At 44.1% G+C, this 12,519-nt stretch overlaps 2 protein-coding genes across 2 annotated transcripts; both read right to left on the minus strand.

Moving 5' to 3' along the window:
• Positions 1-2,528: 2,528 nt before the first annotated feature.
• Positions 2,529-4,032, minus strand: LOC121856315. The gene is made up of 3 exons (XM_042351792.1): positions 3,298-4,032; positions 3,107-3,168; positions 2,529-2,865 (listed from the first exon to the last, which is right to left on the minus strand). The coding sequence occupies exons 1-3, from the start codon at positions 4,030-4,032 to the stop codon at positions 2,529-2,531; spliced, it is 1,134 nt and encodes a 377-aa protein (XP_042207726.1).
• A 284-nt stretch (positions 4,033-4,316) lies between these two features.
• On the minus strand, positions 4,317-8,179 carry LOC121856316 (magnetosome-associated protein MamJ-like). The gene is made up of 2 exons (XM_042351793.1): positions 7,991-8,179; positions 4,317-4,751 (listed from the first exon to the last, which is right to left on the minus strand). Exons 1-2 carry the CDS (start codon positions 8,177-8,179, stop codon positions 4,317-4,319), a joined length of 624 nt encoding a protein of 207 aa, XP_042207727.1.
• Between the last annotated feature and the right edge of the window lie 4,340 nt (positions 8,180-12,519).

The raw sequence follows: 12,519 nt of genomic DNA on the forward strand, positions 1-12,519 counted from the left end.
TCTACCAACTATTTGGAACTCTTTGACTATCTCACTTCTTGCCATGAGTCGTTGCTATCCATACATCCCAACACCGAGATCCGCTACCTAGGGGATTTCAATGTACATCACAGATAGTGGCTTGGCTCTGCAAGGGATGACCCAGGTGGAGCTGAGGCACTCTCTTTTTTCTTAATTAATGATTTGGAACAAATAATCAAACACCCTACACGCGTTCCTGATCGACACGATCAACTTGCTAACATTCTTGATCTTTGTTTTACCTCTAACCCCTCATACTCATTCATATTCAATTTCTGCCCCCTTAGGGTCTTCTGATCACAATCTTATTTTTATCAAATCAAACTGGGCACGACCACCTCCCCCACCCCCCTCTAAACGTCAACTATGGCACTATCGGAGGGCAAACTGGCAATCCTTGCGAGAATTCTTCACTGACTTTGCTTGGGATGAATGTTGCTTTTCCACTCGGGACGCCTCGGTATGTGCTGACAGCATTGCTGGGGTTATGCAGGGTGGTATGAGTGCATTTATCTCATCTTATACCAAAACTTTCACTTTACAATCATGGTTTGATCGCTCCTGCTCTCTTGCATGCAGGGAGAGAGATAGGGCATATCAAGCTTTGAAACTATCTCCTCCTATTACCCACTCCTCTTTCGTTACTTCTAGGAATCGTTGAAAGGCTATTCTTCATAGGGCCAAGCGGAATTTAAAAAAAGAAAGACCGCTGTCCTGACTAATTCTTCCTCTAGTAAATCCTTCTGGTCCTTAACCAAAAACATCTGTAACAACTTCTGCACCCCTTCTTTTCCTTCTCTCTGCCGACTTGATAACTCTATAGCCAACTCTCCCCCTGACAAAGTCAATCTCTTTGGCACCTAATTCTCCTCTAATTCCACCCTAAACAATTCCAACTCTATCCCTCCTACCCATGCACCTCCTACTAAACCTATGCACTTTCCTATAATCTCCACTCGGAGGGTTGCTGGTGTATTATCCAGGTTGGATGTGAGTAATGCTCATGGATCGGACGGAATGCCCCCTCGTGTTCTGAGGGAGTGTGCTGAAGCTCTGGCCCCTGTGCTTGCTCGCCTCTTTCGCCTCTGCCTCAAAACCCACACTTTTCCTTCTTCTTGGAAGCATGCCTTGGTTCAGCCCATCCCGAAGAAGGGTGATCATTCTAATCCCTCTAACTATCGCCCCATTGCCCTAACTTCATCCCTCTCTAAGATTTTCGAAACCATCTTGACTCCTATTTTCTCCGTCACCTCGAACGCCATTCTCTTTTGTCGGATCACCAGTATGGCTTTCGCCAGGCGAGATTTACTGGTGATCTGCTCTCCTACTGCACCTATCTTTGGTAATCCTCTCTTAGGGATTATGGAGAAACTTTCGTCGTGGCTCTCGACATCTCCAAAGCATTTGACAGGGTATGGCACAAGTCTTTGCTTTCTAAACTTCCCTCTTCTGGTTTCTCTCCCTCACTTTGTTTTCTAATCTTTAGCTTCCTTGAGAACCGATCCATGGCAGACGTTGTCGAGGGATCTATCTCTCGCTCTTTCTCTACCAATAGTGGTGTCCCACAGGGTTCTGTTCTTTCACCTATTCTTCTGTGTTTACATACTCATACAATCTGTCTCACTTTAAAAAGCTGATTTTCCGGCATCTTTGTGGTGTAGTTTAATATAACCTTTTCCTTTTATATTTTCAATTTCTTTCTATTTTTTTTTGGTATTCCCCTACATCCTTGTGTAAGGTGAAGCGCAGAAGCGTTTACAGTGCCCAACAGGGAGTCATGCTAAGTTCATGCTTGCCTTTATGTCTCATGAGTTAAGGGAGTAGAAGCCTGAAGAGTCAAGGGCACAGAAGCCTGAAGAGTCAATGGTTTATGTCATCAAGTTATTGGAAGCTCCAACAACTTGTCCCTGTATACGAATTCGCAACTTTCGACTTACAACAGGTACCTACTTTACTGCTAGGTGAACAGGGACTAATGGAGGCTAGGAAGTATGTCCAAACAACTTCCACCGGCCCGGGAATCGAACCCGTGACATCTCGCTTACGAAGGCAAGAGCGGTACCACTCTACCACCAGCACCCCCCTCTTTCTAGTCTTATTTGTTCCGCCCCCCAGGCCCTGCTAGGGTCGTAGTCTTTCCCCCAGGCCCCGTTGTGGGTCGTTGACTTGTGCCGGGTGGGTTAATCCCCGTAACAGTCTAACGAGATAAACCAACACACTCTTAGAGTCATTGTACATTTTATTAACAGCGGGACATATTTATCTTAAATGTATCTGTGTACCAGACTGACATATGCCTCACACAGTATGGCACATATTGTAATTGTTATATTGAAGAAAAATATAATTCTCACCTTCATGCTAATTTTAATTCCTGTGTTTAAATGGTAAATCAAATGATTTATAACATGTTAATACATCTTTCCTTTAAGAGGACACACATTAGTGTGTTAAGGTTTTGTAGCCAAAAGATGAAGGGAGTGTTGGCAGCCTTGACCTGTACAGTATCAAGGGAGGTCTGAGGCGGACACACGGAAGCCATTTTCACTATCAGCGAGGTACACCCTTGTTTGGACTTGGCCGTCGGGGCTGATGTACTTGAAGAAGCCGTAAGTGCGTCCCTGACAGTCTTTAGCCTCGGCTCGATTGTATGGACCACCCGACTGGTGGAAGGCGTACTGTCCTGCCCTGTTTTGAGCTTGGTAGCTGCTCGGGAGGTCGGTTGGGTTCATTGATGGATCCGCTGTAAAAAATCTTGACAGATCCAGTGAAGGGCCGTTACCACTTGAGACAAGGGCAGCCATGGGTCCTTCTGGTAGAGAGTTGCGGTCTTCACGAGAGAGTCTGAAACACCATTATTTAATGGGAACAACTTGGTGACGAGGGACTCAACCGTAGATGGGACTGACACGTTAATAAATGTACAATGACTCAAAGAGTGTGTTGGTTTATCTCGTTAGACTGTTAAGACGAGAGTAAGATAAAAGGTGTCATCAATGTTAATGTTGACTCGTGTAACACATGAGCAGGTCGTCAACAACAGTAACATAAAGTGTATAATATGTAAACAAGAACAACATCATACATATTATTATGGTTATTTGGGCTGTAAGGATAATTTCCTTTATCCATTGGGAAGTTATATTCCTTTTGTGGTAAAATAAACATTAGGAAACAATTATACCAACACATATGTTTTGCGTTATTAATATTTTTGTATGTTTTAACTGGAAATACACACGATTTTTTTTACAGTGGCATTTAAAAAAAAAGTTACATATCAGTTTCTTCTCGTTTGGTCGTGGAAGATATAGAGGCGAGGAGACGGGCGTTGGCGGCCTTGATCTCCGCTACTTCAGGTGTGTCGAGGGGAAGGTCTGAGGCTGCCACGCGGAACCCAGATCCACCACCAGCAGTGTACTTCCTCACCTCCACACCTCCCTCAGAGTTGATGTAGGCGAAGCTGCCGGAGGTACGTCCCAGGAAATCCCTCACCTCCATTCGGGTGTTAGGACCTCCCCAGTGGCTGAAGGTGTACTGTCCTGCCTCATCCTGGGCACGGTACTGACCTCCCACGTAAGGAATGACCATTGAGGGCATGGGTGGGTCAGCGACAAGTATGGGCTCTGGGGAAGCTGCTCTCATGGTTACTGTTGGGGACATAACAGCAAGATCATTCACAGGCATGGACGAGACCTCCATGACAGAGACTGAAGGAGGTGCTCCGACCATCATGACTGGGGCAGGCATACCCACAGCTGGCATGGACTGTTCTCCCAGGATAGATATAGCCAAAGGCTCTTCGGCCATCATAACAGCAGCCTGCATAGGTTCTTTGACTTGCATAACAGGGGCAGGCATAGGTCCTGCGGCCTTCATGGCAGGGGAAGGCATAGGTTCTGCAGCCTTCATGTCAGGGGCAGGCATAGGTCCTGCGGCCTTCATGGCAGGGGAAGGCATAGGTTCTGCAGCCTTCATGTCAGGGGCAGGCATAGGTCCTGCGGCCTTCATGGCAGCATAGGTTCTGCAGCCTTCATGTCAGGGGCAGGCATAGGTTCTGCAGCCTTCATTACAGGGAAGGCATAGGTTCTGCAGGCCAACATCCAGGGGCAGCATAGGTCCTGCGGCCTTCATGACAGGAAGGCATAGGTCCTGCGGCCTTCATGACAGGGGGAAGGCATAGGTTCTGCGGCCAACATGACAGAGGAAGGCATAGGTTCTGCAGGCATCATGACAGGGGAAGGCATAGGGTTCTGCAGCCTTCATGGCCATGGAAGGCATAGGTTCTGCAGCCATCATGACAGGGAAGGCATAGGTTCTGCAGCCATCATGACAGGGGAAGGCATAGGTTCTGCAGCCACCATGACAGGGGAAGGCATAGGTTCTGCAGCCATCATGACAGGGGAAGGCACAGGTTCTGCTGCCATCATGACAGGGGAAGGCATAGGTTCTGCAGCCATCATGACAGGGGAAGGCATAGGTTCTGCTGCCATCATGACAGGGGAAGGCACAGGTTGTTGAGCCATCGCAACAGGGAGAGGTACAACCTTAAGAACAGGGACGGTAGAAGCAATATTCCCGGTAGGTGAGGCCAGGGAGATAGATTTACCCTGTGGGAGAGAGAACTTGATGCCAGGCGGAGGGATGCTGATCACAGATGACGGGGTGTCGGGGAGGGGGATGGCGCGGAGCTGACCCACCCAACAGCTGACCATCGCCGTGACTACAAGCTGGAAGTTTAACACAATACCATGAGAAAAAAACAATATATTCGTTTCAGATCTTTTTGTCTTCCACTGCTTATGTAATATTAAAGGTGCTTGTGATATGCAACTATCTATCTAATACAGTTTGACGTAGCGCTGTATTTTATTGTAATAGTTTATGTCAGATCACAGAAAGATTACTCACCCCAGCTTATTGCAACTGGTGAATAAACACCCTATTGCTACCTGAGAGGGGTTAGGTTAGGTTATGATACGTTACTTTATGCTAGGTTGGGTTAAGTTAGATTGAGTTACTTTAGGTTAGGTTAGGTTATTTCATCTTAAAGTGAAATAAACTGGAATGTTAATGTTGTGGGAAGCAAAATATCTTACTGCTCAAGCCACAAGTCCCCGCACGTGAAGCGCCACCAAGCGATACAGAAACGATGTACCGACTAAATATTCATCAGAGATTTTCCCCATCACCAATCTCTAGTGATTGGTTAATTATCTTGTTCTAATCGTTAACTACAATGATCAGATTAATATTAAAATTTTCATCTATAGTCATAAATTAATATAAACTTTCTTGTTAATAATATTGTACACACAGCAAGTTGGTGTAGTGTGAGTCACTCTTGACGCACTTAGCTCCCTCGTGTACAGTCCCCTTCACTAGTGCGTTTACAGGGACGTGTTATATAAACATTCCACAAAACATTATATTGAGATATTTGTTTTAATATTGTTTTACTTTGGTTCCATAGTGTGTTTATTATTGCCAGTTTCCTTCTGTCGAATGTAAACAAACACAACGTTGCCACACAGCACACAACCTGACGAGCCCCTGTAAACGCACTAGTGAAGGGGACTGTACAGTCCTTAAACATAGAATTTTCTCCCAGGCAAACACTAATTAAACACCTGTTGAACTGCAATCCTCACTTGGTAATAAACTAAGTATCTGCAAAACACGTTTACCTACAGTAGATAAATGGAAAGTGAACAATAAATTATCATATATGACCCGTAAACGGTAGAAAGTGAACAGTAAATCGCGCCTGAATTTCTGATCTTTCAGGGAAAACTGGAAGACTTGATTTTACAGAGTGAGCAATCTAGTATCGAGGCGACGGACGGAGAGACGGGTGGACACAGGACAGAGTATACAAACGTTAAACAAGGTATGTGGGCACGCCAGCTGACCGTACAACACAGTGAGTACATGTGATAGACGGAACTCAGACACGTTGGGTTAAGACCACACGAGAAACACTTCAATAACCACTTGATTCATTGACAATGTTGAGAGACTGTGCGCCTTACCAGCATCCTCATCCTGGCTGTGTTGAAAAGATCCTTAAGATGGGCAGATGAGACCCGTCTTACTTATATATCCTCGTGTCTTGTGCCCCCCACCCCATGTCCCCGTCCTTGTTCTCCACCCACGATCCTTGCCAATGGCTCCCTCCATATCCCTGTCTCTACCTTGCCCATGGCTCCAGTGGTCCTGCTCCTAGTTACAGCCACTTCTTGGCTTACGTAACCACCGGACTGCTCTATATATGCACAGGTGAACGAAGCCTCATAGGACAGACCTTCCACACGCTGTTAAACTGACTCTATGGTGAAGGTGACAACATTAGCACACATAATAAATCACTTTTATTATTTATTGCAACACTGGTTTAATATATCATGATGCATTACTGTTATAGTTGGTTACACTGTGCTTCTACAGTTCTGGTTCTTGATGTGTATCGCTACAGCTAGTGCTTGTTGCTACGTAAGGTGTACAGTTACCAGTTGTTACCATGTAGAGCTACAGTAAGATGTTACCACGTGGGTCTACAGTAAGATGTTACCATGTAGTTCTTCATGGAAACCTTGCCTAACCTAGGCAGTGTTAGGGTGTTTAATTATCAGTGTAATGAGTTGGGGGTCAATCTTCAGGTGATGGGAAGTATTTTATTTTAACATTGACACGTTTAAGTAAAATCGATATTCACTCATTGACATCCTCCTCAGGTGTAAGTACAAGTTCAGCCTTCACTCTTGTACTCATAACTAACGAATTTATTATTATTAACCACACATTTTGCTTGGGCCCAATCTCCCCACCAAGTTACATCGAACTTACTAAAATTAAAACGGATTCCAAGAGTTAAAATAAGTCCACAATTTCTAAACAAAATGTTCTCCAGAAATCATTGCTCGAGATACTTGATCTAAAGACCATGTCTTCCAGTCTTCTCTTGTGATGGCAGTGATCCAAGCAACGCGTCTTCGTTTTTCTATCAGAAATTTACCTATTGCCAGGCGATAAAATGGTAAAGATTTGTATTGCCCAACTTCTCTATTCGTACAGCCTACGGCCCAGCAACTGTGAGATATTCTACGTATTTCTAAATCGTCGAAAACTACAGTAACTTACAGATAGACTTTGCCGGAAGAGTTGATCAACACGCGATGTTTGTTTTGTTTTGCCTCACAGGATGAAACGTGGTGCCAATATCGAAAAAATATTCGTATTTACCTAGATTTTGCCAAGGCTTTCGACAGCGTACCCCATAAAAGGCTGACAATTACACTGTAAGGGTACGGGATTCGCGGAAGTGTCCTATAGGTGCACGTGGATCAGAGACTTTCTTCATAACCGCAAGCAGTGTGTGGTGATTAATGGCACGAAGTCGTCATGTGTACCCGTGTCAAGCGAAGTACCACAGGTCAGTGTACTGGGCCCGTTGTTGTTGTTTTTTTTGTTTTATAAATGACATGCCAGAAGCTATACATTCCTCCATAAAAATGTTTGCGGACGATGCCAAGATAATCAGGGAAATTAAGAACCAAATGATTGTGAAGAGCAACAAAAAGATTTCTGCCGGTGTCAAGAGTGGTTAAGATAATAGCTGTTAAGTCTTGTGTTAAGATTCAATGTCACGGAATGCAAAAGGATGTACAGTTGGGGTTAAAAGTCTTGGACACTTGACAGTATTTGGCATGTAAGTACCCGAAGATCTTAGGTATTAAGGAGAGTTTTATCCCATTTTGTGGTGCAGGCATAATATGTGGTGACAAGTAGTGTTATTAGTATATCCCAATCATATATATATATATATATATATATATATATATATATATATATATATATATATATATATATATATATATATATATATATATATATATATATATATATGTATAACTCAGAAGTAGATGCCAGATATTGCTAAGTGTCCAAGACTTTTGACCCCGAACTGTACATAGGTCGTACCAACAGTAAAGACAGTCAGCCAATTTGACAAGGGACAACTGCCAAAGCCATGAGATGCTTTTTTTAGTAAAGTCCTTATGTCAGCAACATCTGGTATTCTTAGGGCCAGGCGGTCACCTATCCAAGTACTAACAAGACCCATCATTGCTTCACTTGGCTGATCGGACAAATACGGCATTTCCATCTGGCGTATCACTTGTCCCAGCAGGATGAAGAAACACCATTAAAGGAGACCAAATATGAAAAATGACCTGAGTGTGTATCATTGCATGTTGACAACGAACTGAAGTTCTCGGACCATTGTGAGAAGGTGAATCAAGCAACTAAGCTGGTAAGTCTTATAAGAAGGTCGGTCACATGCCTAAACGGTGCTTCCCCGTCTGGAGTACTGTCTTGCCCCCGAGATATGCTAGGGACTGCGGCACCTCAGGTGCTCAGAGATTAGAACACCTGCAGTTGCCCAGCTTATACAGTAGGCGGACAAGGGGTGACTTGTCTATAAACACCTCAGGGGACATTACTTAGTTAGTCGAGTGTCCATACCTGGAATTGACGGACGCCCTCCCCACCAGGGGTCACAACTTATCCCTTTCGGAAGCAATGTACAGTATAGCCATTAGGTATTTTATTCTGGTGAACTCCAGACTTTTTTTTTATTCAGCTGAGAGAAACTCTGCCATTTAAGGGGTTAAGGTTAAAGAAGCCCCAAGTTCAGAAAACTGTCAAGGCAAACTTTTTGGGAGTTAGAATTGTAAACTCTTGGAACAATCTGCCAGAGAGTGTTGTGACGGTATCGAGTGTGAGCTCTTTCAAGACCAGACTTGACCAACACTGGAGTAGGTACAGATACATTCAGGAGCCGGTGCATGCCCTGTACCTGCCAATAGTGTGTAACAGAGACGTGACCGGCTGCCCAAGCGGCTAACGAGCCGATAACTGGCGAAGAGGATAGAAGTAAAAGTAAAGTATGAAAATTTGCAATTTTTTGTGGAGAAACAGAGGCGGTGTACGCGTTTTATTGAGGGACGGACAACTGATTTAAAGAAAACTATAACATAAAGTTAAGGGGACACTTATACTTAGTGAACACGACTTTACAAAAAGTGGTAAGGGTTTGCCTCAGCTTAAAACATCGTCTCGCGTTAGCTATAATAAAATATCTAGATGCAACACTACTCATTAATGGCAAGACAGATTATACAGTATCTTGTACAGAGAAAAGTCCTCCAGTTGGTGGCACTGGCGCCTGACCGTCACAAACTATTACCTCAACACACAGTAACATTTGATACTAGTGAATTAACCTGCATTCTCGAGACGTAATGGTATTATTGTTTGTATACCTGCAGTCTATGTATATTGTATACCTGCAATGCCTATATACATACTGAATCAATGTAAATTTTTATGACGATTTTACTGCACATTTATCTATCTATCTATCTATCTATCTATCTATCCGACTGCTTAATTTTGATCCTTTTCAAGAGAGGACAGCTAAATCTGGCGTCAATAATGCTTGTAACCCTTTTAGCGGCTTTCAAGGGGCTATCCCAGTCTTAGTTGAATCGACATATTGTTTGCCATTGTCTACATGTCTACACTTATTTATGTTTATATATTATAGACCTTTGTGAATCTCTGGGATGATTTAGTACACTGTTTATATACGAGTACAAGATAAATCAATGTTAACGCATATAATGGGTCGTTTAGGTATCTATTCATAGCCAAATGTCAAAGGCGGGAACAGCGTCTTGATAAAGGGTAGACGCCACAGCACACACACACACACACACCAGTTGCTAGCGGCGCCGTACATACCCAACCAAGCCCAATGGTCACCTCCCCTGCCACGCCCTACCCTGCTACCCTCCCTCCTCTCTGCCACGCCCTACCCTGCTACCCTCCCTCCTCCCCTGCCACGCCCTACCCTGCCACCCTCCCTCTCAACTCTGCCGCCCTGCCCTGCTACCTCCTCCTCCCTGCCTCCCTACCCTGCTACCCTCCCTCCTCCCTGCACCACGCCTACCTGCTACCCTCCCTCCTCCCCTGCCACGCCCTACCTACTACCCCTCCCCTCCTCCCCTGCCCGCCCTACCCTGCTACCCTCCCTCCTCCCCTGCCACGCCCTACCCTGCTACCCTCCCTCCTCCCCTACTTCACCTACTACCCTCCCTCCCCTCCCTACCACACCCCTACCCTACTACCCTCCCTCCCTCCCCCTACCCACACCCTACCCTCCCTCCTCCCCCCCTGCCCTACTACCCTCCCTCCTCTCTACCCCACCCTACTACCCCTCCCACCCCTCCCCACCCACCCCTACCCCTGCTACCCTCCCCTCCTCCCCTGCACCCTACCCCTGCTACCCCCTCCTCCCCTGCCACACCCTACTCTGCTGCCCTCCCTCCTCACCTGCCACGCCCTACCCTGCTGCCCTTCCTCCTCCTATACCATACCCTACCATACCTCCTCCTCCTTCTGTAGGATTTAAGGATATTTTATGACTCCTACGGGGCCTTGGCTGCCACACCCTGCCCAGACTCGCAAGGCCAAGTTCAGGGGTTGGGGAAAAAAGTTGAACCGTGGCGGGGGTAGTGTTGGGCCCTGCAGGAATTCTCTCTACTGATAGATGGCAGGAGACAAGGTGGCCAGTGTTGAGTAATTACCCCGAGTTGCATCGCTAAGGGGGGTTTTCCTATGACCAACGTTAGAAAATTACCACAAACTAGGCGGCCAGAACTTAACCTAACCTTACGGAACATAAAATAACCCTGGCATCTAATTGTAATGGTTAGGTTACGTCAGACTGTGGCCTATATAGGAGTGTGACTCGTCAGAACTGTGACCCATTACAAATTACTCCCATTAGAACTATGGCCCATTTGAACTATGACCCATTAGAACTATGACCCATTAGAACTGTGACCCATTAGAACTGTGACCCATTAGAACTGTGACCCATTAGAACTATGACCCATTAGAACTGTGACCCATTAGAACTGTGACCCATTAGAACTGTGACCCATTAGAACTGTGACCCATTAGAACTATGACCCATTAGAACTGTGACCCATTAGAACTGGACTATTAGAACTGTGACCCATTAGAACCAGGACCCATTAGAACTGTGACCCATTAGAACTATGACCCATTAGAACTATAACCCATTAGAACTGTGACCCATTAGAACTATGACCCATTAGAACTGTGACCCATTAGAACTGTGACCCATTAGAACTATGGCCCATTAGAACTGTGACCCATTAGAACTGTGACCCATTAGAACTGTGACCCATTAGAACTGTGACCCATTAGAACTGTGACCCATTAGAATTATGACTCATTAGAACTGTGACCCATTAGAACTCCATTAGAGAGACTTAGTTGACTTACAGTGAAACCATAATTATCAGCACTCACAGCTTCTAAAGTAACAGTCGCAGGTCAAGCTTGTTAATATTTTCACACTTGTCATGAACAAATTTTTTTTTATTTTATTCATTATGCCAAAAAATTATTTATCATATTTCAATTTTTCACTTATCAGTTGACTTAAATGTGGATCACTAAACATAAATGTGGATCACTAAACATAAATGTGGATCACTAAACATAAATGTGGATCACTAAACATAAATGTGGATCACTAAACATAAATGTGGATCACTAAACATAAATGTGGATCACTAAACATAAATGTGGATCACTAAACATAAATGTGGATCACTAAACATAAATGTGGATCACTAAACATAAATGTGGATCACTAAACATAAATGTGGATCACTAAACATAAATGTGGATCACTAAACATAAATGTGGATCACTAAACATAAATGTGGATCACTAAACATAAATGTGGATCACTAAACATAAATGTGGATCACTAAACATAAATGTAACTTTGATATCCATGTGAATGTTTATATTTTGACTGAGCTAATTGGATGAATTTTTTAGGTACTGTAAATATATTAGTTTTATCATTAATTTCAAGTAACACTATAAGGTAAAACTCACCCCAGGTAAGTGTGTGTTAGTGTTGTAAGTATGTGTTAGTGTTGTAAGTGTGTTAGTGTTGTCAGTGTGTGTTAGTGTTGCCAGTGTGTTACTGTTGTGAGTGCATGTTAGTATTGTGAGTGCATGTTAGTATTGTTAGTAAAGTGTGTTACTGTCAGTGTGTGTTAGTGTTGCCAGTGTGTTACTGTTGTGAGTGCATGTTAGTATTGTGAATGTATGTTAGTAAAATTCAGTGTTGTAAGTGTGTGTTAGCGTTGTGAGTGTGTTAGTACAAGTCAATATCATGAGTGTGTTAGTACAAGTCAATATCATGAGTGTGTTAGTACAAGTCAATGATGATAATATAATATAAGTACCAGTAACTCAATTAAAATGACCTTGAAAGAACACATACGAAGGGGCTACACTAACACACTTACTCTGGGGCTACACTAACACACCCCCTTACTCTGGGACTATCTCACGGTGCCTGGCCAAAGGAGTGGGTCGGGGCGG

The sequence above is a fragment of the Homarus americanus genome, unplaced genomic scaffold (genome assembly GCF_018991925.1).
Source record: "Homarus americanus isolate GMGI-L3 unplaced genomic scaffold, GMGI_Hamer_2.0 scaffold48220, whole genome shotgun sequence".
In the NCBI taxonomy this organism is placed as follows: domain Eukaryota; kingdom Metazoa; phylum Arthropoda; class Malacostraca; order Decapoda; family Nephropidae; genus Homarus; species Homarus americanus.

Bases quoted from the DNA above. Each gene is read 5' to 3' on its own strand.
- LOC121856315 (XM_042351792.1), bottom strand. From the start codon at position 4,032: ATGAAGGCCGCAGGACCTATGCCTGCCCCTGACATGAAGGCTGCAGAA. The intron at 3,169-3,297 runs TAACTTTTTTTT...TTACCACAAAAG, and splicing joins AACGAGAAGAAACTGATATG to GAATATAACTTCCCAATGGA. The intron at 2,866-3,106 runs GTATGATGTTGT...ATGGTGTTTCAG, and splicing joins CCAAATAACCATAATAATAT to ACTCTCTCGTGAAGACCGCA.
- LOC121856316 (XM_042351793.1), bottom strand. From the start codon at position 8,179: ATGCCGTATTTGTCCGATCAGCCAAGTGAAGCAATGATGGGTCTTGTT. The intron at 4,752-7,990 runs GTACAGTTCGGG...TTAAACTTCCAG, and splicing joins TTACTGTTGGTACGACCTAT to CTTGTAGTCACGGCGATGGT.